Raw genomic sequence first — 26679 nt, 5'->3', positions numbered from 1 at the left:
TTTGGTTCCCCACAAGGCATAAAATTCATAGTGTGCTTTGAAAAGATGGTAAATTCCCATATGTTGGAATTAATTTCAATATAATTATTTATGAATTTTTGTCAAAAAAAATGACTAATGGTATATTTCAATAATGCCAGAAAGCGCTTGGGAAGTAATTCAACAATTTATGATAAACACTTGTGTAAGCTCATAGTTCCTGAAGTCACCATCTAATTGGTTTGCAATGCCCTTCAGACAAAGAAGCCTATTGAATTTCAATGGTTCAGCTAAACTGCTAAAGTCCTTAAGGCTGGGATTAATTATTTCTGATAAATACCCATGATCATGTATTAGTGTATTGTACAGGCTCAGTTACCTGCAAAAGAATAAACATGCACTATCTATTGATTGACTGGCAACCTATCTTTATGTAATGAAATACCAGAATTGCAGCTACAAAGGCTAAATAATGAGTCATAGGAAAATTGTAATACCCAATAGTGAAATAGTATCATCAAGCACCTGCCAAAAACTATAACATTTCTTGAATGGATGCCCATTTAAATTTTGGGAAGAAGTCATCATACAGGTTACAGAAAATTCCCCATTTTATCCAGTTTCTGTGCTCAACCATTGTTGGAAACCGAAAATTCATTCCGATGATGCATCGGTTTTGGTAACAAGAAAACCATGGGTTCTGTCCCCACGAATTTAGCTTCTCGAGCTTTGTTATTTCTGTTTTGCAAGTCCAATTTCTTGTTGAACTCTGTGGTGAACAATTCCACACAAAAGCTCCCCAAACCTTGCCATAAATGCCGAATGTTAGTGATGTATGCAATTGAAATGGAGATCACGAATCTAATAATGTTTTTTGCTTTCATCTTTGTTAAATAGACCACATAAATTTTAGTTGAAGTCTTCAAATAAATCCAAATTCTTGGTTTAAAATCTGATGTCCTTGGTCTTAAATTTCGTGATATATTGTACGAAAAGCCACGTCAAACAATTGCTCAAAATGACATCGTAATAAAATATCGTGTGCATAATTCCAGTTTTCCTGTTAGTCTGTCGGTGAAAAATCAACATTAAATTTGAAGCTAATTGTGTTTAAGTAGTTGTTAAGTTAGTTTCTTGAGTTTTATCATTCCCTCGTGACCACCCCGTAAAATCATCTTAGGATTGCCTCGACACCTCGTTAATAGTATTTTATTCCCGAGCACCATTTAAAACAGTGGATAAATCAGAGAACAGCTGTAATAAAGTATTTCTTCTTGTGAGGTTCGAGTTGTGTCTAAAGTGATGTGAAGTGGTGCTGTAATGTTATACACAAAAATATCCAGATTTCAAGGAAGCAATTAACAAAATAGTTTCTATTGAGAACGGTTAATAAATGAATTGTCAACATAGCAGCATTAAACATAGCTTAACATTGTTTACAAAATCTTTAGATAGTTTTTACAAGCAGAATTCGACTTTAAACCAAACTAAAATATACAAGATAGCCCATTCAGACACATTTTTAAAAAATGCCTAGTATATTTACTTACGTTATTTAGTTAGGTTCTTCACTATTCCTACAAAATTAAACTAATTAAGGTAGCATAATTAAAGTATATGTTAACAAAGGTGCATTAAAACTCCCGCAAAAAAAAGAGATTAAAATACATTATGCAAGAGCTAATCTGCCTATTACAGGTCTTTCTTTAGGCCTGGAATGTTACATGTATGTAAACTATCAATTTATTAACATGACAAGACCTAGATAACAAACCCTAATCTCTCAACCCTCCGTGTTTCGAGATAAGACATGAGGCCATTACCTATAACGTTGCACCCGCGGGAGCGATTCACACCCGGCATTTTAAAACAAAATTGACAATAGTTTTAATCAAAACAACGATTGATTATTGTTATTTATAATATTTCTACAACACCCAACTACAATTAAGCATATAATCCTACCTGAAACGGGTACAAATCGTCGTTTTTAAAATCGAGGCGTTAAGCCGTTACTAAGACCGCCATTTTTTTAAACGATACGCTGTCATCATGAAGGCGGGGCTAAATATAAGGCTTTTATAACAGCCAATCAAAAGGACAATCGAAAGCACAGTAACTATGAATGGATTTCGATGGCGGTGAAATGTCAGGCAAAAACAACGCTTCATTAATTTAAACGCGAATATTTGGAGTTAGGCGACAGTTGTGCCACTACATTGGCCTCTGTAAGTTTAATTAATCATAATATCATAAACTTATCTATTTTAAAGATGTTACATGCATTAATAAAGAAATTGAGTTTGCCACTTGGAACTAAAGGCATCCAATCGTAGCTAAAAACAAACACATCAGTATATCTCAACGTTTTTAGCTTCGTTCTCGTAGCTAGACAAGACCATAATCAACTTTCGATGCCATCTGATTTTCATTAGATTTGAATCCACGGCCGTTGATGATTAACCGTTAAATTGGATAATCGGGACTTTATTTATTATCGTAACAACGGTAACAATAACAATCGAGGCTACAGAGTTATTGAAATTAGTATTTCTCGGCTCAGAATTTGAACTGTCAGCTCTTTATCCAACCTTCCATAATGCTACGTTAAATACAATAATTATATATATATACAATACTCGCCCAATCATCGAAACAATCAAACACTACCATTCGTTAAACCCCTTTGTACAACTGGTAATTTGAAAACTAATGCAGTGTGCGATGAGGAACATTATTCCCGGACAGTGGCGTTTCCGCCTACATGCACGCCAACGTGTACACGGGACCTCGGTTTGTCGTCCCATCTGAACGACTAGACTTTCCGCCCTGCACCACTCCTGGTTAGTGAGCGCGGTTGGTGCAGAAAAGTAAGACGTTAGACACCTTAATTTTATTTCATTTGGCTGGTTTAGTTCAAATTTTGTATACAATCTAATGCCCGGTGTAAATGTATAATAATCAATGAACATTTGTGTACCAGTCGGCGAAGACGCGCCGAGTTCTGATACATTGTATAGGCATACAACCATGGGCCAATCTGTATCATGTATGGCGTAGAGAGAGAGAGAGAGAGAGGGGGTGTTTAACGTCCACTCGACACAAACTAGGTCATTTCGGGATTAACGTATGGTTTAATTTTATTTCAATAATTCGCTTGCGCGTAGGGGGTCTTTAGCAGTGGGAGGAAACCGGGGGACCCGGAGAAAACCCACGAGGTTGGACAGGCGACCCTACTCCTTGTCACGTACAACCCGGGAATCGAAACCACGCCAGTTGACTCAATGAAAGACTTCATGATACAGCGCGCACACGCTGACCATTCAGCCATCCAACCCCCCCATGTATGGCGTATGCCCGTCTTCTTTAGCCCAGTTCCGAGCAGAACAGGAGGAAGTTAAACCCCATTTCATTTCATTTTATTTCATTTCTTTACAACTTAACTGTTGAATGTTTCCGTTGAATATTTACTTTCTGGTGGTTTTATATTGGAATTTATATATTTATGTCCTATTTATGAACTGTTAAAATAAATCTGAGCCATTTGTCTTTATAGTCAGTCTCACAATAAATTGAATTTTCATTAGAGTCCTATATAGTCCCATCAAACAATTATAAAAATTATAAGTAGTCTGACCGACTGGAAGCTAGAATTTTTCACTGTGGAACTTTTATTTTGAGTGTGTTACGAGAAATGTTGAACTATTGAAGGGAGGCAACTACGTTTATTAATTATTTTTTTTTTTTTAGCACAGTTCAAAACGTGGACATGTTTTTGTATTTTGAATATTCTTAGCCATATTCTTTTTAAAAAAAAATATTTTTAAAATAAAGAGTGTGTATCTCTACGAAAATCCACACACGTTCAATTCCACAGCACAGCAGTGAAGGTTTTCGCAATACCTCTGTGTGTGAAACAGAATGGTTCAATTTTTGAGTTTATAAATAGTGTGAGGGAAGAGAGTGCTAACTTCAATAGAGCCAGCTCCAAGATGTCAGCGCCCATACATCACGTTCGACAAGAAATTTGTCAAACCCGTCCCGCTTATCGAGAAGGGAAACAGCCGAAAGCTGTCAAGGTAATGAATTCGAAATGTGTAGATGAAGGTTTTATTTTTGCTTTTTAACTATGAATAGATAAAATAAATGTACTTTTTACGAATAAAGTAATGTTTTTAAACGATGCAGATATATTATTGATATAAAAACGTTTCATTGACGTTAATTTGTCTTAATTATATAGGTTAGACTAACTCATTCACATTTGTCATTATTTCATGTGATGTATACACATGTATGCAGATGCCACTCATAATAAATGAGTTGCATAGTTTGAGTACATCCTTATCGGTAGGCCAATATTCTTCCAAATGTATTGTTTACTACGAAGCTAGCACCACTATTCGTATTTACACAAGTGATTGGACTGTACCTATAGTGTAATAATTTATCTGTATCTGTGGATATACAGCGCAAGGTCCTGCTGGACATATAGTGTGCCGGAAAGGAGTGTCAGCTCTAGTAGCTCTGTAGTGTGAGTGTTTCTCTGAAGCTCTCAACAGTGGTGCAATGCATTGATGTATCTTGTAGGTGGTTCCAGTCTAAAGTTGTTTTGTTAAAGAACGAGTTGCGAAAGAGTGATATTTTAGTTGTTTGGATTTTAAAGCATTTGGAATTGTTAAATGAGAACTTCTCCACAGGGTTTTGATGGTCAAAGTCACTGAAATCTTGAGTCTTAATCCTGCGTTTATTTCCAATTGGTGTAATAAATTCCTGAGGGGGCAATGAAAGTATTTTCCCCTCGACCACTTTATAGAATATCACAAGACGTAGCATGCGCCGGCATTCTGTGAGCGGTGAAAGGCTTGTGTCCCTAAACATTTTGCTGACACAACCCTCTTCTCGTGAGTGAAAGTCACCAGCAAAAAATCTTGCAGCCCTTCTCTGGACCCGTTCGAGTTTCGCAATGTCCTCCTGTATGAATGGGTCCCAGATTGTTGCTCCATACTCAAGGATGGATCTAACCAGACACAGATAGGCAGTTCGTCTGCATGCTGATGGACAATGTTTTAGATTCCTGATGATAAAGCCTAGAGAACAGTTTGCTTTCTTCGCTGTTTTTGTGGTGCTAGATTTCCATTTAAGGTCCTCAGAAATAGTAATGCCAAGGTACGGAGCTTCCGATGTCTGTTGGAGGATGTGGTCACCAATTGTGTAGAAATGTGGCTTTTTGCTTCCAATGCGCAAAACTGTGCATTTCTTGGCATTCCCCAGTCCTTGGCCCAGGTTTCCAAGGACTGATTGACTATTCAACAGACACAAAGACACTGTGCAATAGTTTCTTTCCCAGCTTCTGATAAATTGGGCCTATATATATTTTGACACATGTTGACTAGTATCAAAGTTGTAGGCTACATGTGGGTTTATACTCTATAGTAAAGCATTGTGGAGACTTTTTAACCTTTAATTTACTGAAGTATATATAAAAAAAACCCTGTCAACCTATTTCTAGAAGCCAGACTGGTTTAAAGATTGTGTTCCATGTCATCACTGGCAGAACTTGAACTTGCAGTTGTCAGTTTTGAACGATAGAAACACGATTATTACTTAATTTCTATTAACAACCCATCTTCATTTGACTGGTTAGAGCAGAAAAATAGGACATTAAACTCCAAGTCATTCATTCATTCTACAAACAAAATAAACAAATTTGACAGATTTACTAAAATATGGTCACTTTTGAAATTATGGAAGCCATATTGAAAGATCTGATGGCCAATAAAGCATTCTTTAATTAAAGGTAGGGTCATTGACTTGGACAAGGGCTATCAAGAAATTTTCTAAAAGTTATACAAGTAGCTGTCAGCCTTCTAGAAAATTAAGTCTATTTGCAATTCTTATAATTTTTTCTTAAATGCCCATAATAATTTTTTTTATTATTTGACCTACAAGTTGCCAAAATAAAGAGGGGAATATATGTTTTTCATATTTCAGGTTTATACAGTAGCACAGGAATCGTGTTATATTTTAATACAAGGTGTACCAGCAGTAGGTGCTCAAGATGATCTTGTTAAATTATGTTGTGAGTTTGGAGTTTTAGAAACATACTGGCCATTAGATGATTATCCATCTGATGAATTCACATTGGTGTACTTATTCCAGTATGAACGGATACAATCAGCTCGGTTAGTATTATAAAATATAATTATTACTAATAAATGATGTTAAAGTTGCCCCACTCACTTACTGGAGCTAGGAAGCCATGGTGGCTTAGTTAATATGGCTCACCTACTGGAGCTAGGAAGCCATGGTGGCTTAGTTAATATGGCACTGGTTCACTGATTAGGAAAATGAATGCCCTATGTATCTATTTGTCTTAGCATTATGTACAAGATAATTTATTTTGTAGTTTGATAATCATGTCAATTTACTTCTGGCGATAAATAGTGCTTGCATGATATATTGTTGAATCGCTGTATTGCAATTCACCTTCTCACGATTTGCGTATTTAATCGCAAGATGCTGAATCAATCGATGTATCGCGATTCTTTGCTTTTGCCGCTTTAGTAAGCAAACCTGTCACTCTTAATTATCGACGTCACACATTATCAGACAAATACTCTTAAGTTCTTCTGGTCCTTATTGATATAAAACATTTTTATTTCATCGACATCAGCAGACCTAAAAATATCAATTATTCCTTTATCCTGTTGTTTTCTTGGTAAATATTGACCTGGTTATGATTTGTAGCACCTGAATCGCAATAAGTATTGTTTCGTGACTGCAGTGACAATACCCAGCAATAGTTATAAAGATAAGCTTTATTGTTATTTGAATATTGTGGGGTCCCAGGCTTGTGAAACTCATACTAGTAGACACCAGACCATAATACAAGATAATGAATAGAAAAAACCTTCAATGGCTGAAGTTTTCCTTTAATTAACGTTTTGATTGTTTTGTTCCATTTAGGGTTGCTAAAATAAAACTGGATGACAAATCTTTTTTCGGTGGAGTACTCCATGTTTGTTATGCACCAGAATATGAAACGGTACAAGACACCAGAGAGAAACTACAAGATCGGAGAAAAACAGTAGCAGCAAAAATACGTCAGAATGGTGGGTGTCAAATCTCTTTTAAAATATTAGTAATCTGCACACAACCTACCCCTCTTTTCATAATTTCAAAAGTGTGTTAAGCATGAAGAATGAAGTCTCTGCTCCTTCCATCAGACAGGATGATTTACCCATTTGGGAATGCTATCCAATACCACTGTCAGTCAGTCAATTTCACTGCTAGTTAGTCAAGACTGGTGAATATGACTGCCCAATACCACTGTCAGTTGGTCAATTTCACATCAGTCAGTCAAGACTGGCGAATATGACTTCCCGATACCTCTGTCAGCTGGCCCATTTCACAGCTAGTCAGTCAAGACTGGTGAATATGACTACGCAATACCACTGTCAGTCAGTAAATTTCACAGCTAGTCAGTCAAGACTGATGAATATGACTACGCAATACCACTGTCAGTCAGTCAATTTCACTGCTAGTCAGTTAAGACTGGTGAATATGACTACCCAATACCACTGTCAGTCGGTAAATTTCACTGCTGGTCAGTCAAGACTGGTGAATATGACTGAAATGAGATCCCTGGACTTCCATACCTTCTTCTCATTTCATCCTATCATTGTATTTCTGTTTCTCTTTCAGCTGGTCTTAGTCCACAGAGTAACCGATCAACCAAATTCAGTAAAAAGGAATTTAAACAAAATAAATCTATGTCAACATCAACAGACAAAAATCAGACACAAAATCCAATTAATAAGTTTCCGTATCACCAGGATCCATTACAAATAAACATAACTGACACACATGTTGAAAAAATAAATCCCTCTTTGCCAGCAGTGACAATACCTTATTCAGAATCCGTGCCAGCAGTGACAATACCTTATTCAGAATCTGTGCAGGCAGAGATTCAACATAATCGGTCTATATCTATGCTACCTCCTCCCCAACACATCCCACTGTCATACCCCTCCCAACAGAATACCATGGTTCAGTCCATCGTACTGCCTTCCCACAATGAACACAAGTCTGCTAACAAGGCTGATCAAATACAGTCAGAAAAATCATCCAGTGACACTAACAGTGATTCAAAGATTGTGAAAGGACTCATTGTTAAAGACTACAAAAATAAATACTCAGCGACTAAATTTATTCCCCGTCAAGCCATAAAGAAGACTGTCCCTGTGGAAAATGGCACAAAAAAAGACAAAGATGAAGTCAACAGAAATATCAGAAAAAATGCCTTCACTTTGGGTAAATCACAAGATGTGGAAACTCCCAAAGAGTTAAAAACACTAACTATGCCAAAAGAAACCGAGTTATCTGTCCAGACATCTGTTAAGGATATCAGAAAACAAGTTTCTAAGGTAATAAAAATGGTGATTAAATTCAAGTATGTTGTCAAGTTTAAATTGACCCCTACCAATAATGTAATACTATTAGTTTGTTGTCAAATGGTGAATGTTGCCACTGTCTCACGTCCGCTCTATTTGCAGCATTATACTCGTCATTAAGTAGCAGACAGTGTATAAAATTCTCGCTAGAAAATTATAAACCAGTTCCCCACAAATGTTAAGGATATGGTCGAAATATTCCTGATTATTTAGCTGTTGTCTACATTTCTGACACTTTTTAAGGTGTAATGAGGAATGAACAATACCGTTTTGCATTGATATAAAATTAAATGTACTGATAGTAAAGACAACCTTTTTTTTCAGTTTTCAGATGCTCCTCCAGTGAAAAAGAAGAAAATGAAATGAAGTATATTTGGAACAGAATTATTAAATAAACCTTTATTCTACTGTGATTATTCATCCTGATATACCACAAAAACAAAGCAATAAATGCTTATAGACATTAATCATCATCATCATCATCAGCATCATCAATCTGATTAAATACAGATCTATATTTCGATGGCCTTCACTACATGATGATCTGACCAGTTGTACTGGGAGGTTGTGTCAGGAGTAATATGAGCAGCTTTTGACCCTATGACATCAGACATTGATTAATCAATCAACATTGGCGGTTCTAGGGGTTTACCCGCAGTTCCGTGCACAGCACACCAAGAACTCACCATAACAGACCGTTTCATTGGCTAATTCCTCACATCAACTAGAACACCTGTTATATAACAACTCTTCCAGATCCTGGTTTTGTGAAGACAGGTAAAACAAAATTTTGAACTATAAAAAACGAAACGAAATAGGATCTGTGTTTTAATCAGATTGCATCATCATCATCATCATCATCACTAATCACTCTCAACCCATGAACCTTAAACATGACCATATCTTGTTGATATATATAACACATGTTGACTAGAATTACAAGTCATGTGATTTACCTTGACTATAATCAACTTAGTAAGTCTGTTAATTGATATTTATTGGAAAAATTAAATTTTGTTGCATTGAATTCAGCCATTAGCATGTTATAGCTTATTTATTCTCAGAATTTCTCTTGTAACGGACAGAGTTTTCAGAGAACAGAGTTTTCAGAGAATGTCTGACTGCATCAACATTTTTCGTTTTGTATTGTTTTGTTATAATATTTATATAAAGACATGTATATGTCTGTATTTGTTTCAATAAAAATAATGTTTTTTTATATGTGAGACAGTGTGGATCAAAAGATTACATCTATGTGGGTGCTTGCAGTCAAAGGGGTATAACTCTTGTTAAGGAAGATTCATTTATTGAACTCCTTTTGCAATTTTATCTGCAAATCTTAGATTTTGTACTTTCAAAACAACATCAAGTGTTATTTTAAAGCATCAATATGTTTTTCCAAAATTTTTTAAATCAATGTCTGGGGAACGAGTTTGGCAAAATGTAAAACTAATTTGTCTGTAAGGGGGAGATTGCAAGAACAGCTGTGACAACTAGTCTGAAATGTCAGACCATTTTACTATCATTTTTGATGGTTGACTGCCAGGGAAGAGTTATTAAGATAAGACACTGTTTTGTTTTTATTTTTTCTGAACCTTCAAAGTTTTTTGATAAAACTATCTTAAAACATGTCGATAGTTTGGAATTTTTTGCCAACATAATACATTTGATAGGTGATAATTTATGGACATAAGTCATAGATAGGGCAGAGATATGATTGTGTTTTGGGGAAGGTAAATGATTCGGCCTTGGATCAATGTACTGGTACAGGCTTCAGGAAATATAAATACTGGTATGGGAAAACTCTTAAAAACCTTAGAATTAGACGACCCAGAGAAACCCTACAAGGTTGGGCAGTCAACACTACTCCTTGTTACCTATCGAAACCATGCCAGCCAGCCAGCCAGCCAACCAACTCAACGACAGACCTTGAGATCAGAAATGCAACCGAATCCCCAGGAAAATTAAATCTCATATCTTTCTTTCATCAAATCCACGAAAAATGAAATTTAACGTCCTACTTTTCTGCTCCAACCAGGCCTAATGCAGTGTGCTTGTTTGACATTTTGCAGTTTAATTCTAATCTTCAAGGGGTTTTATGCACAATGTGAGGTGTACACAGACTTTTTTTTCTATCCCATCCAAACAGCTAGATGCTGTTCCTTACGAGGCCCTCCACCTTACATCACTGGAATATCCTGAGGAACTTTCTTGGCCAACACCTGGATTGAACCTTGGATCTCCTGGTTATTGATCCAGCACCTTACTCACAGAGACCCTGTTTCTCCCAAATGCCCAAAAAACAAAATTCAAAAAATCTTTTCAGCATATTAAATAAGCATTGTCATTTTAATAACAAAACACATATTACAAAAGACAAATAAATTTAATCTTAACAATTAACTCATGATGATAAAATATATGCACATATATTTTCTGATGTACTATTTTGATACAGACTATACCGGTAATAATTATATAAAATATTTATTACATATTTTTGTTCCACAATATGATAAATATGCAATGAGGGTGGTGACCATATAAAGGGAACAGCCACATAATCTCACTCAAGCATGAAGAGTTTGCATAAGAACCCAACTAGTCGCTTTATATGAGAAATCTAGTTGGCTACCCACCACTATATAGATTTCCAGCGATGTTATAATTTAAAGCAGAAACAGTTCACCTGAATAGATCATTATTGATAATATATGGATATGGGAAATGCAATGATTACTATTCAAGCTAACCCTCCAAATGCCGATTTAAAGATCCTATTTTTCACAAGAGATATACATAAATATAAAACAACCCATATCAAAACTGAATTGGATTTGCCACATCTATTGGACATATTAAATGTTGATAACACACAAATAAAGCTCATTAATCGATGTTGAATAAATAAAATGAATGATTGAATCACTTTAAAATTCAGTATATATCATGAAGAGCACTTTCCATAGTGGGCCGTTATCTTTGAAAATACCAAAAGCAAAATGATCAACTTAAATATCCATGATTTTCAAATAGCGATTTAATTTAAATAGTAAAAGGATTAAATGCATTTTGGAAATGATCTCTGCATGTTTTCAAATGTTTGTCCATTTAAATTCCAAAGCGGGTAATTTTCTTTGAAAATACCCAAAGCAGAATCATCAAATTAAATATGCATGATTTTCAAAGAGTGATTTAATTTAAATAGTAAAAGGGTTTAAGGTTAAATAAATGCATTTTGGAAATAATCTCTGCATGTTTTCAATTATAATATTTGCCCATTTAAATTCTATAGATACAGCAATATACCCAAGCACTAAATAATATATTGTAATATAAATAAGGCCATATGAATATATTATTGTGGTTCTCAATTTTTACAAATCTGATGCATGAGAGAGTTATTTCAATTTTTATGTGGCTTAAGGTTTCCTGACAACAAGTAATCAATTCACCACCGTCCATTGCTCGATAACATTTGTCAGGGTTGTGTACTTAATTCATTAGACCAACTATAGACGTCTGAGCTGAACCAGAAGTATTCCATAGTTCACTCTCTTTACCGTGGGACAGTGTGGTAATCTAAATAATAACAGAGAGAGAGAGATGGGGTTTAACATCCACTCGACACAAACTAGGTCATTTCGGGACGAACATATGGTTTAATTTAATATCAATAATTCGCTTGCGCGTAGGGGTCTTTCGCAGTGGGAGGAAACCGGAGAAAACCCACGAGGTTGGACAGGCGACCCTACTCCTTGTCACGTACAACCGGGGATTCGAAACCACGAAATAATAACAGATCATGTGGGCCCTTTTCAGTGATGCCGGTAATATCTAAGAACCAGAATAATCTTTTTATATGGCGTATTTCATTGAAAATTGATAATGATGAGTAAAAATATTTAGTGTTGTACATTATAAATAATAACAAATTTTGTCTTTTTAAACATTTTCTATTAACTAAAACAACAAGACGATTAGTAAACAAAGGCTGGTCAAACTTTCTGATACTGTTCTATTAAAAACTAAGTTAGAACCAAAGTGGACCCCATAAAGTTTTATATGTATAAGATTGTATGCATGCACTGTTCTAATTCTAGCTAAAGTTTTCTTAAGACTATAAATTATGACTGAATTAAAAGTTGTGCTTTTTTTTATGGACAGGAAACAACATTTACACACTAGTCTGACCTGTAGGCTTTTGAAATTAATTTTGGTTTAGAAGCATAACATAAATAATTACTGATCGTTTTAATTGATATTTGATAAACAATCATATCGAAGTAAAATATGACTTGAGCTAAAATAAAAAGAGCTATGCATGTAAGAATTAGAAATGAAAACTTCCAGTAAGACATGTTCTGCCACTGGTTTATAATGCCATACTCTGTACTCCATACAGTATTTATAATATAGAATTATGTCAATCTGGGCTAGGGCCACACACACACATATACTAATATGAATTTCTGTTGTGTGGGAACACCTATTAAGAATTCTGCCTCCAATTTCTTCCGGAAAAAAAATAAATTAAAACAAAAAGTACTTAGTTACTCTTCTCAAAACCTTTTTGTTCCAAATATTTTAGTTTTGATATTGAAACATGGCACACAAGAATTGAGTGGGTTATTTATTGATCAAGGCCTCCAAAAACTAAAATTTAAATTGGTTTGGCCTAGCTAATAAATTCAGTCATTGTTTTTTTTTTAAGGAGCTTGATCAGGCCTTGAGCACCATTGAGTGCATGAATCTGGATTGAGAAGATTTTTTTATTGAGCACCTTTCAGCCAAAAAACGTTCACAATAATTTCCACATTTTTTTTTAATTTTTATTTTATACAATTGACAAATGGTCAAAAGTCAATGTGTAATTGTGGAACTCGGCTTAGAATGGAGTCCTGGCTATATAGACTCTAAATCTTGTATTCTAAGTATCTTTGGCTATATTATGTTCCTGTAACGACCGTGAGTTTTACAACATCTAGACTGGTCTGCAATTCCCGAACTTATAGCTACGTTATCTCCCTTTAATGCAGAATCGTGAACAATAGTGTCCTATCAGTGGTTGTGACACAAACACACTCAAATCAAACATGTGACCTCCAAGGAAACCTTGACATTGAACAAACCTTGAGCTTTGCAACTCGAATATCACAGGTAGACATTTTAGCTGGAAAGCACGAGACTTGGTATTTGTGATGATTTAGGAATATGACAGGCTCCCCAGCTGGGTCAGTAGCCAATCGAAATTAGTGCCGAAATATGCAGGGTATTACGTGAAGGGTGTGATAAGATGTACGGAGTTAAAGAGCGAGATCAAGCCCTCTATTGAAGATGTGGCGAACAGACTCTAAATCTTGTACGCTTAGTACCTCTGTCTTTTGAATGAAAGGAAGGAATCACTCACTTTGTTATTATACAAATCCTCTTTTTTATGAAATCCTTCACCAGGAGAGAGATTTTCGACTTTAGAAAATTAAGGAGAGCTCTTTTCAGTTCACCAGCCAAATAAAGAAAACAATAACTGGTTAATATACTAAGTTATTAAATTCTTAAATTTTACCCTTTTATTACCAATGAAAATTAAAGTCCACCATGTCTTCTCAATATACAGTAAACCATCAGGATAATTTTGTAATTTATCACATAACATGCATGAGCTTACTATTTAAACCAGGAACAGCAGCCATCTTGGAATTGTGACATCAAAAATCGAAGACCATCAATTGATGCGCAATTGTCCAAGAAACAGGCATACCAATTTTCATGTTGATTGTATTTGAATTGGCAGAACTTCGCCCCAAGATCAAGTTCCAGGTTGAAAGAGCAGTGGATGATTTGGTACTTAATGAGTTAAACTAACAAATCTGAGTTGCTCAGTACAAAACACACTTAAAGACTTACACATGTTGACTATTATGATCTGTAGAACTTATGGTGTCCAAAACAATATGATTAAAACACACATCCTATTTCGTTAGTTTTTTATAGTTCAAAATTTCGTTTTACTTCTCTTCACAACATTAGGATCTGGAAGAGTTGTTATAGAACAGGTGTTTTAGTAGATGCGAGAAATTAGCGAATGAAACGGTCTGTTATGGCAACTTCTTGGCGTGCTCTGCACGGAACTGTGGGGAAACCCCTAGAAACGTCAACACTGATTAATCAATGTCTGACATCATAGGGCCAAAAGCCGCTTGTATGACCCCTGATGCGAAATCCCAGTATAACTGGTCAGATCTTCATGTAGTGTAGGCCATCGAAAGTATAAAAAAAACTAAACGAAATATAGATCTGTATTCTAATTAGATTGTGTACAAAGTGATCCAGATTGACATTTTGTAAACAAAACAAAGAAATCCCTCTTCTAAAGCAAGTTTGAGTATGACTAGAAACCTTCAGTTTGGTTTATTTGTGGTTCAAAGTATAGAATACATATTCTAATGACAACTGCCACTAACCGTAACATTTAATCTTTTTTATTAACCATTTATACAGTGTTAGGTGATATTTGATAGAGGCCAATTAGGGGTTTGGGGCTGAACGGAAGTTTCAGTTTTAAAATGCACATTTTTCTCAAAAATCGTATTAGATATTTGAGAGTATTTTTTTCTCTGTATTTTTCAGAAAGTGGTCTATGTTATAACTAAACAGTAGATATCTGGTCGTACTAGAACTTGAAGACATGAGAATTGTCTGATGAAGATATATAAAACATTATGTATATAGATTATATATATAAAATGATATATAATAGTAATAAAAGGGGATGAGATATAGGAATATCCCGGAAGGATTGAAACCAGAGTTTACATACATACATACATATACAGTTTTCATAGGATATTCTAATTTCTTCTCATTGTAAAACCAAACCAACCTTTAAAAGAAAAACGTACATACATTTTTAGTACAAGTGCTGTTATAGTTCAAGTCAAGAGAGAAAGAGAGAGAGAGATGGGTTTAAGTCCACCCGACACAAACTAGGCCATTTCAGACTAACACATGGTTCTTTAGCAGTGCAGAACAGTTGGACGTTAAACCCCATTTCATTTCATTTCTTTAGCAGTGGGAGGAAACCAGAGGACCTGGAGAAGACCCAAGAGGATGGACATATGCCTGTGTTCATAAGGGCCGTTAGGTACAGAAAAGAATAGGTCATTAACCTCCTCCATTTCATTTTATATCTGTCATCCATACAGACAATTTTAAAAAGTCATGCAATACCTTTGCAGTGTCCATTTGTGGACATTTCCAGTTATAAAGATAATACTGAAGATTGCCATCGCCCATTCCAAATTTTAATTCTTCTAAAAATTTCTTGTTCTCCATTAGATCTAGTGCATTAAAAACATCAAAATCCATCTGAAAATAAAAATAGGCATAATATCTCAATAAGGATTGTCAGATTTATTAGAGGGGGGAGGGGGAGGGGGAGGGGGGGGGGGCTAAAAAAACATAATGAGCACTAACTAATATACAAAACACCACATTCTTTTGTAATGAAGTAGATGTAACCTTGAGCATAACTATCGCATTGATAAACCTTAAAACCTAAAGGGACCATCCCAATCTTAACAGAGTCTCAGAAATAAAAGTCTGTGCACGTATGAAATTTAAGTGCCACAATATAAAGGAATGGTGTCTTTACCTTGTCTAAAAATTTCAGCTCAAAATATAGAGTGGTTTGGGCGTGAACGTCAAAACCGCTCAGATAATAATTGTTATCATCGACACTGAATAGTGATTATCACCTGAATTTGTGACCATCACCTTAATTATTTCACATCAAAGGACAGAGATAGAGAGAAATAGGGTTTAACATCCAGTCGACACAAACTAGGTTATACAAATGCTTGTAGGGATCTTTAGTAGTGGGAGCAACATGGTGGACCCAGATAAAACCCATGAGGTTGGGCCGGCACCCTATTACTTGGCTTGTACAAACGGTGGGATCAATACCACGTCATTTGACTTAATGTGAAAAGTAAGAGAATTGTCATATTCAAACTATTAAGTTTTTTCTCATATTTCTTTTTGCGCTTTACAATATCATAGCTCTAAAGAATAAATTTGCACATATTTTTCTTTTTTTTTCTTTTACAATTAAAAAATTTAAAAAATAAATTGTAACTGAACATCATTTTCAAAGACAGTTGTTATTCATATTAAGACGCAAGAAATTTGCTATATTAAAAAAATACAAATCACACAGATAACTTAAACAGCACTTTCCAAATTATGATTTGTAAACCGAGTGGCCCAGACAATTATTATTCATACTCACACTTTTGGCTACAACTAAAGCATCTAACATTAGTTCTCTCCATGGGGTACCAGAACTAACATTATAAAATGAGTATGCAGCTTTCAGTTGTTTATGTGTTGGATGATGCATCACAGACGATGATAACGTATAAAAACTTACAAAATCTGTTAGTTTACCATTTCTCTACAATATTTAAAAATATAAAATAATGGAATTAAATTTTCTTTATCAAATTTATTTGTCGAAGCAAATTAATTTCCATGATCCTGATAGATTCAAATCTCTTGAAGTGCTATAAGAAATGAAATGGGGTAAACTGTCCTACTTTTCTGCACCGACTGGGATAATGAAGACAGGCATTTGCCAGACTTTGTGCCTATGAGGGAACTTTTGCCTGGACAGCGGCACTATGGCCTACTTATTTCATATTCCGACTGTCAAGGGTTCTTTAAAGTGTATGCCAATATGTAAACAGGAAATCAGTTTTTTGTAACATCCGAATGACTAGACATTGTTCTTTGTCAGGCCCTCCGTCCTGCACCACTGATCACAAGGGGTAACCACGTCTGGGCATGTTTGACATTAACCTGGAGGGGAAATCAGAATCAACTCTCTTTTTGATCTTTATGTAGTGAATCTTTCTAATTCTGGATTATTGGGCATTAAAATAGGACATAACAGATATTAGAGACACAACAAGAACTGAGATACATCAAGTCTGTGGGCACAAGCAGAAGATCAAGTCACAAACGCACGGTTTTCTGGGAGTATATTAGCTGAAGACACAGAATATTCTGTTATTAGCTCTTTAAGTCGTGAGCAATCACGAATGACGAGTCTGATTCGAGTTCCCATCTTTGGCTATTGGTTATTGAATTTCTACAATTAAGAATCTGAAGAATCTCCATCACAAAGAAGATTCACAGATTCACTTAATAACGATATCCAAATAAGCTTATAATCAACTTACCTCTACAACATAGCTATCAACAATACCTTGTCTAGGTGTAAACCAATAATCAAAATCTTCTACAGAAAATACAGCTGAGAGATCAAACTTCCTCAAATACTAGAAAATAAAAAATACAGGCAAGAGATCAAACTTCCTCAAATACTAGAAAATACAGCCAAGAGATCAAACTTCCTCGAATACTAGAAAATACAGCCAAGAGATCAAACTTCCTCAAATACTAGAAAATAAAAAATACAATCAAGAGATCAAACTCCCTTAAATACTAGAATATACAGCCAAGAGATCAAACTTCCTCAAATACTAGAAAATTTAAGTACTGATTTAGTAAGATACATTACAAAAGAATATTTTAATATTTATTAAAATTTCATGGGATCTTTTAAATTTTAAAGTTCTGATCATCAATATTGTGAAAGTTGAATTTCTAAAAGTAACATCAGTCTAAGAGAGAGAGAGAGAGAGAGAGAGAGAGAAATGTGATTTAACGTCCACTCGAAATAAACTAAGTTCATTTCAGGACTAACATATGGTTTAATTATATTTCAATAATTTGCTTGTGCGTAGGGGTCTTTAGCAGTGGGAGGAAACCGGAGGACCCAGAGAAAACCCACGAGATGGACAGGCAACCCTAGGATGGACATCCAACCCCCCTCTAAGAAAGAGAGAAAGATTAGGTTTAATGTCCACTTGACACAAACTAAGTTCATTTCAGGACTAACATATGGTTCACTTCAATTTCAATAATTCGCTTGCACGTAGTTGTCTTTAGCAGACTCCTAGTTACATACACAGTAAAGCTCGAAAACCCTGCGACTTAAAACTCAATGGCAGACCTTATGATCTAAAGTGCACCCATTAGACCACAAGAATCTTTAAAATGAATATCAGTCCAAATGCTTCAATACAACGTTATTTACCAGGATATAAAGAATTGCATTAAGTAAGCTCGGGATTCGCTGTAACCATAATGAAATACTTACATCACTAAGAAGTTTGTGTGATTGTCTTAAATCAGATGGTTTATATGGTCGGAACCCTTCTGTTCTAGGTGACTGAAAACAAAAATAACTGCCTTTAATTGATTGGCTACAATAACACACCTGAATCTAATGGTGATACATTAACAAGAAATAAAGGCAATCATGGATGTGAATATTAGTTTTGTTGTATTTCTAAATTTTGTAGACATTTTTATGGTTTTATTGTCTGCACTAAACATTAATCTCATCCCTTCAGCAACATGACCAATGAAAAAGAGAGATAAATAGGGTTTAACCAGGTCATATCAATAAATCGCTTGTGTGTAGAGGGTCTTTAGCAGTGGGAGGAAACCAGAGGACCCGCAGAAAACCCACAAGGTTAGGCAAGTGACTCCACTCCTCATCATGGAGTCATTAAAGACTCCTGCAAATTAGCTAAATCGCTCTCCTAAATATTGAGATTAATAAACTACTTTCAGTTTTTGTTTACTTTTAAACTGCATATATTCAAGGTATCAGGAGCTTTTTATGGCTCCCGCACAATTTTATAAACATGAAGGACTGCTAAAGCACTTGTTCACAAAGCTACAAGTAAATTGCTAAAAACATACAGATATCCCTTATGTGTTCCATTTTAGCTACAATGGGACCTCTTTAGTTTCCCAGAGGGTCGAGACATGAGATGCCATCTTAAAGTAATATATTGATATTAAACCCTCACCTCTGGTAATTTATATAGTTTTAATGTTCGCTGCATCGTCATATTACGACTTAGATGTGAAAATTTAATATCAATTAATTTTCTTGGATTTAATGATCGATGCCAGTATCTGAAAAAATAAACACAAAGAAAAAATAAACCCTTAGGTTTTATAGGCGCTAAATCGCTATTCTTTGGCACCTAGAAATGGACACAAATGGGTCGCAATGAATATAATAATGTAATATGAATGTATATAAACTGATTTAAAATTTAATTGTAATTGGTTTCACAGTAATTTCTAATCAGTTATGATCGTCAAAATACGAGAAGAATCCAAATTGAATGGCAGTCTTTTGGCATCTGGTAATTCCAGTCTATGCAGATAGTATTTTCCTGTTGGATATGTTTAGCCTCGTTCATCGGGTTGTTTTATTATTACAAATAGCGATCAAAAGCATTCTGGCACGTGATTCGTGTGCCAATTTTCAAATTTTCGCTTTGTCTTAAACATTGGATATAAGAAGCTCATCTTTTCACGGAAAGATAACAACATCAATATTGATTGAAATTGACCAACAGGTCGTGTTTGCAATGTCGAAGACTGTGGATGATATTGAGTCAGAGAGTTGCCTCCTTTACTGATCGATGCCAAACAGTAGAAATTTTATTCCTTCAAGACATTTTTTCAGAAGTTTTATCATCAAAATCTTCAAAATGGATTTTCTCCCTTCTATCCAACAAATTCGTGGGGATACATGTAGTTTTTTGAACTGTTTAGGAATTGAACTCGCACAATCCCACAAATAGTGACAATCAATAAGAAAATATCTCAAACAACCATTACAGCTGAAAGATATTTGCCGTGTTTAATTACATGATGAGTCAGATCAAAGATATTCGCTGTGTTTAATTATGTCATGAGGCAGATCAAAGATATTCGCCATGTTTAATTACGATTCTACTCACATCACCTCAGTTACAGGCACTTACAGGACTGAATACCATTTTTCCTTTTTTTCGACTTGAAATGAAATGGGGTTTAAGATCCTACTTGTCTGCATCATTGGCTAATGAAGACGGGCATATGCCTGGACAGTGAAGCTACAGCCTTCTCTTGTATTGGATTCTTGTATTGCACAGCAACTTGTACACGGACATTGGTTTTATCATCCCATCCTAATGACTAGACACCCATCCTAAACCACCGACAAGGGAAAACAGCACTGGAAAATTCTGAGAAAGTTCTCGACCAATACCCTGATCACTGAGCCACTGCAACTCCCTATTCTAGACACAAATTAAAAATGTATTACATACCTACAAACTGCAACTGGTTTAGGTAAGACTACACCAGCAGTATAAACAGCCTGAAACAAGCCTTGTTTGTGAACTCTACGAGTTATTTCTTTGATTAACACGGGAGCCATACGTTTTGAACGTAATTTTTTGTGTACACACAGGAAGTTAATTTCTACCATTTTCTTTGATCTGAAAACAAAAACCATATTGCTTTAAGGTTTTGCAGAGGGTAGTCGAACAACCCATCAACATCTTCCCCCTTTGTGCATGGGGGTCTTCAGCAGTGGGAGGGAAACACTTCCACAGGGTCTGCAGAAAACCCATGAGGTAGGGCTGGCAAACCTATCTTATGGTCTAAAGCGAATACATTAGACCACTCGACCACCCAACATTCCACATTAATATGTTTATCAGCACAATACAACAATATACCTGTATGTATGTCACTTTTTAACAAATGAAATGAGGTTTAACATCCTACTTTTCTGCAGCAACGGTGCAAATGAAGACGGGTATACGCCATGCTATGAGGGAAATTTTGCCCTGACAGTGGCACTACAACTTACTCTTATATCAAATTCCAACTGTCAAAGTTTCTTTTACGTGCACGCAAATGTGTACACAGGAACTCAGACTTTTGTTCCTTCCAAACAACTAGACACTTTTCTTTTTAAGGCGTTACTGGGGATCTTTCTCGACCAACATCGGGATAGAACCTCAGACCTCCTGGTTAGTGAGCCAGCATCTTACTCACTGAACCACTGTTGCTCTACTTTTTAACAATCATTAGTAAATTCATATCATACATAAGTTGATAGATCTACTTACTTGTCATATATCTTTACGTGTGCCGGTACAGCACTAATAAAACCAACTAATTTCTCACTTTTAATAACCCTAATACCACAATGCCAACTCTGTAACCATCCTGGTGGCATCAATGCCCTTTAAAAAACATAACAGATAATTACAAGAACTATCATTGATAAGTTCTTTATTTCATCGTCAATACTGTAAATGAATTAGTGGAATGAAAATTTGTTTCCATATGTTATATGCCAAGGCTGGCATTCCAATCTACAGTGACATTCTAATTGTCCTAAAATATGTATCGAGAAAATTTATATCATTAGTTGTTCAAAAGCATTGATAGTTCAATGATTTCTCCATTTTTCACTTTCTATCGTAGTCTCATTTATCACAAACCCATAAATACTGGATTGTTGCACTGTATAAAACTTAGTATGGATAAACAAGGATATGTTCGATACAAATAATTGAGTCAGCTGTCAGTTACTAAGTGATATAGTAGCATGACTCAAGTGTTTTGCTTGTATTTCCTCTGGGGAATTTTGCATGAAATATGTAGGATTCTGAGCTAATACGACTGGGTTACTTGCCATAACTTATTTTACAAATATCTAATACCATGACAGCTAAATAAGAATTATAAAATGCTCGTACCATCTTAAGAATTCTGATGAATAGTCGAATCGAAACATGTTATCGTCATCTTCTACATAGTTTTCATTTAGCAATGTATACAATTCTTTTAACTAGAAAACACAAATTACAAATTAATTATAACATGTATTTTAAAGATGGTTCCCTATTACACACAACCATCCATACACACACATACCTTATGATCTAAATCGTGCAAGTTACACCACTCGACCATATCGAGCGTATATCAAGTGAGAGAGATAGAAATGGGGTTTAACATCCACTCAATGCCAAGTAGGTCATTTCAGGACTAACATATGGTTCATTTTTATTTCAATAATTTGCTTGCACGTAGGTAGGGAGATTGGACAGACAACCCTACTTGTCACATACAAGCTTGGAATGAAACCACGCCACTTGACTCAATGATCTGCAGTGCACACATTAGACCATTTGGCAAAAACATTCCCTCCTTTATCAGATGTATCCCATGGAAATGATGCGATCTTGTAAGTTCTAATGTTTCCATTTAATTAAAAGATGGAAATGATGCATTTTATTATTTTAAAAGATCTAAAGATGGCCATGTTGCATTTTGTTAAGATCTAAAGTTTCTGTTTAATTAAAACAAAGAAATGATCGGTTAACTTACTACAATAGGATCTTGTATATCAAGTGTGTCCCATTTGAATCCTGTTGGTAGAGAATATGGTTCTTCTCTAATCTCTTGTACAGATTTATCTGGTTCTATATGATCATTACCTTGTACTTCTTCATCTACAACATCAAATTATACAATATCTTTTATACAAATACTGAACCAAAATATTCTGGCAGATTTCACTTCTCCCATGGGGTTTAACATCCTACATGTACTTCGTGCTACAGACTACTCTTGTTTCCAATTCCAACTGTCAAGGGGTCTTTGACATGCACGACAACACTACAGTTTTCTATTCCACCCGAATGACTAGACACTGTTCCTTACTAAGTCCTCCTGTCCTGCACCACTGACAAGGGGAAACCACACCGGAAAATCTGAAACCTTGTGGTTAGCAGAGAGAGAGAGAGAGAGAGAGAGAAATGGGGTTTAACGTCCACTCGACATAAACTAGGTCGTTGGGGGACTAACGCATGCTTCAAATTTTATTTCAATAATTCTCTTGCGCGTAGGGTTCTTAAGCAAAGGTAGGAAACCAGAGGACCCGGGGAAAACCCTACTCCTTGTCACATACAACCGGGGAATCGAAACCACGCCAGTTGACTCAATGTCGGACTTCATGATACAACGCACGTCCTAACCATTCAGCCATCCAACCCCTCTTTGTGGTTAGCAACCCAGTGCTTTTCTCACTGAGCCACTTTAAAATATATAATATGATCTGTCATTTAAAGACGTTATAATTTTTCTTTGCTCAAATCAAGCAAAATGGGCTTTATTTCTTAAGAATGATTGCTTCTAAGAAAGTTACGTATACCAACCTAATTTTGGTACAGGTTGTGTTCTCCAAAACTGGAACACTTTCTTCTTAGCATCTTGAATGGTTTTCGCAGATTCTTTTTGCATGGAGAGAAGTTCAACAGCTCTCTGTATAGATTGAATTCCAGCAGCTTTTTGTTGCATTTGCCGCAGCTGATTAATTGAAACCTTCAACAAAAAAAAAAAGAAAAAAATATCATGTACAAAAGATAGAGCGGGAAAAATTGGATTTATCGTCCACCTGACACAAACAAAGTCACTTCGGGACTTACAAATAGTACAATTTTATTTCAATAATTGTGCTGAGGTGTTTTCGCAGAGGGAGGAAATCGGAAGACCTGAAGAAAACCGAAGAACTTGGGCAGGTGACGCTACTTCTTTCTGATACAAGCTTGATATCAAAACAATGACACTTGACTTAATTAAAGATCGTATGATCTAAAGTGCATGCATTAGACCATTCGACCACCTAACTCTCCCATGTACAAAAGACTTAATGTCTTTTAAATGTAAACAAAACAAGTAACAATATCGTTTATTCTTACATGTGATAATGAACACTGGAGGTACCGTTATCATTCATCGATGCAACAGCCAACGATTCAATTATCAGTCTCGTTGCTATCGTTGATGCAACGAATGAAAAGAAAATAACAAAAATTTCACGTTAAATCCGGTCATCTGATAGACGTTATATTCAGTGAAGAAACAATCAACAGATTTAGAGAAAAGTGTTCAAGAATCATACCACAGAACAGATTGTTCTTTGCATCAATGTGTAGTTTATATCAGCATTGACAAAGACCCTTCAATTTGTCAAGGCAACAGCTTAACAGACAATGACAATACATTCTTGTGACTTCATAATTTGCCCCTATGAGCAGTCACCTTTCTGCACCATCCAGGGGGAAAAGAAGATAAGCATACAACATGAACTGTGATATTAAGGAAATTTTCTCTGGACAGCGGCACTACATCCTACCCTTATTTCGAATTCCAACAGTCAAGTGTGTGTACTACACAGGAATCGTTTTTTCTACACATCCAAACGACACAATGCTTTTACATCCTCAGTCCTGCATCATTGACAAGGCGAAACCACGCTGAAAGATCAAGAAACCAGGTTCTCCTGGTTGGAATGTCAGTGCTCTAATAAGATGATTATTCTATTATTATTTATGTGACAGTGTTTTGATATTTTGCCTGAAATGTATGCATTTTTGAATTCAAACCCCATGTAGAGGATTATACCAAGAACATTAGAGATACATCTTTCACAAAATTGTAGTTTGCAAAGCATTCCCATTGTGCCAAAGACACTACAATAATTACCTCTCTATCATTCATATCATTTTCTGCATGATTATGATCAGCTGTGCACTGTCTATCGTGTTGTTGACTTTCAGAGTCAGCTTCAGCTCCTGACTGTAATAGTTCTGTTAACCCTTCAATCATCTGTATTTTGGTTTCTTGTTCATCAAGGACAGCCTGACTATCAGAATCTCCACTAGATCTCTCCATATCTTTTGGCTTTCTCTTCTTCTTTTTACTCTTCTTTCTAGATGACGCGTCAGCACTAAATTGTAATAACATATAATGAAATGTAAGCAAAATATTAAGTCTTCTTAAGGCTACATATATATTAATTGTATAGGTTCTCTGGTTTGCCACAATAACACAGATTGCAAATACCTTTATTTCTCGGACTTTGTATAGATAAACTTATTCATTTCTCAAATCTCAGTCAATATAACCAAAAACATGATGCACAGACTCAGGGAAATTTAAGAACAAGCCATAGACAATAATCAGATTGAGATATATACGGTAAGTCTGAAGTTCAAAGCTGAACAACACACCAAAAATACACAGAATTAATTTTTTCCAAGGCGCACAATTCAAAGTTTAAAAGCATTTTGTAATCAATGTGGTTCATGCAGACAACAGTATAAAAACACCATTTTGGTTTGCAATGCAAATCATGAGTCTAAAAATATGATAATTTCTTATTCAAAAGGCAACCCATGGCATGGCTAAATTTCAAAGCCGAAAGCAAAATGCTAAATAATTACGAGGGAGAAGACAATGTCATTTGACAGGAGAGTCTGAAATGCTACATGCTAGTCTACATGTTCAGATTTCGATTTACTGCATGACCGGACAGACCCCTTTTCATGTCAAAGCTTGAGACGTGCCGAAGTTTTGTTTGGAAATCAATCGCCATCATTCAATTACAGGCAATGCCAGGGTCTCCAACTTCTAATTCTGAGATAGAATAACACCATAAAAGAAAAAAGACAAAAGAAAACACGTGTTTAAAAAAGTACCTTTCTTCATTCACTAAATCGTCATCAACATCACCATCAACAGCGCTCTGGTCTTGTTCTAAATCCGAACTCATGTCATGCAGCGAATCTGCGTCAGCCATGATTACGATTTTGTGCAGGGCTACCTTTCTTGAACAAATTTCTTTAAATCGGTAAAAGAATATATGATGATAGAAGCAACTGACTTTGAATATATCGCCTGAAATAATGTTTAATTCCTTTATTAATATATTTTTTTATCAAATTGGGAGTTTAGATAAAAGATACGCAGTTGACGCATGAGCAGAGCGCTTGACAACTATAAAACGTGTATTTATTTCCGCTTATAAATCCTATCCCACTCAATAGACCGCAGGCGATGCGTTGAACTAGATAAGCAGTCCAATTTTAATATAAAATTTGCGAGTTTTTGCGGGCACATGCTGATACGTCACATTTCTTGTGACGTCGATTTTACGTCATGCTATGGATTATTCCAAAGCAACCTGTCTCATAGAGGTATATTAGATGACTGACCTTTATAAGTTCAAGTATTACAGGTGAAGTCACATCACCGGGCGTCCACCATTGGCTCTATATGATGCGTGCATTTTAAAGACTTTGTTGCGTTAAATGGTCCGGGAAGAATGGTGCCTTTTACATATTTTATATACCGTACCCATTTACACTAAATAGGAAATATTTTTATTATCTAGATATAGCCATAGCTGTCTACTTCAAACACGTTTATTTATTTTTCTAATAGGCTACTTCAAAAAAATGTT

General features: G+C 35.5%; 2 protein-coding genes across 2 annotated transcripts; one reads left to right on the top strand and one right to left on the bottom strand.

Annotated features, from left to right (window-relative positions):
- The first annotated feature begins 3955 nt into the window (after window positions 1-3955).
- Window positions 3956-9662, top strand: LOC126831626 (RNA-binding protein 48). The gene is made up of 5 exons (XM_050562207.2): window positions 3956-4058; window positions 5974-6164; window positions 6949-7094; window positions 7687-8408; window positions 8760-9662. The coding sequence occupies exons 1-5, from the start codon at window positions 3972-3974 to the stop codon at window positions 8799-8801; spliced, it is 1188 nt and encodes a 395-aa protein (XP_050418164.1). The 5' UTR covers window positions 3956-3971; the 3' UTR covers window positions 8802-9662.
- An 8273-nt stretch (window positions 9663-17935) lies between these two features.
- On the bottom strand, window positions 17936-26042 carry LOC126832691 (glycylpeptide N-tetradecanoyltransferase 1). Its single transcript, XM_056103270.1, has 10 exons — window positions 25916-26042; window positions 24921-25164; window positions 23591-23756; window positions 22761-22885; window positions 22127-22218; window positions 21491-21607; window positions 20681-20851; window positions 19382-19490; window positions 18661-18732; window positions 17936-17980 (listed from the first exon to the last, which is right to left on the bottom strand). Exons 1-10 carry the CDS (start codon window positions 26014-26016, stop codon window positions 17936-17938), a joined length of 1242 nt encoding a protein of 413 aa, XP_055959245.1. The 5' UTR covers window positions 26017-26042.
- Window positions 26043-26679: the final 637 nt, after the last annotated feature.

Source organism: Patella vulgata, chromosome 9 (assembly GCF_932274485.2).
Source record: "Patella vulgata chromosome 9, xgPatVulg1.2, whole genome shotgun sequence".
Taxonomy (NCBI): Eukaryota; Metazoa; Mollusca; class Gastropoda; family Patellidae; genus Patella; species Patella vulgata.
The sequence above is the reverse complement of the archived record's forward strand: the minus strand, read 5'-3'. Positions and strand labels throughout refer to the sequence as shown.

Excerpts from the sequence above, each read along its gene's own strand:
- LOC126831626 (XM_050562207.2), top strand. The coding sequence starts at position 3,972 with ATGTCAGCGCCCATACATCACGTTCGACAAGAAATTTGTCAAACCCGT. Across the intron at positions 6,165-6,948 it reads GAACGGATACAATCAGCTCG|GGTTGCTAAAATAAAACTGG; the intron begins GTTAGTATTATA and ends TGTTCCATTTAG. Across the intron at positions 8,409-8,759 it reads TCAGAAAACAAGTTTCTAAG|TTTTCAGATGCTCCTCCAGT; the intron begins GTAATAAAAATG and ends CTTTTTTTTCAG.
- LOC126832691 (XM_056103270.1), bottom strand. The coding sequence starts at position 26,016 with ATGGCTGACGCAGATTCGCTGCATGACATGAGTTCGGATTTAGAACAA. Across the intron at positions 22,219-22,760 it reads ATATACAAGATCCTATTGTA|TTAAAAGAATTGTATACATT; the intron begins GTAAGTTAACCG and ends TGTGTTTTCTAG. Across the intron at positions 18,733-19,381 it reads AACTATATAAATTACCAGAG|TCACCTAGAACAGAAGGGTT; the intron begins GTGAGGGTTTAA and ends TTTTGTTTTCAG.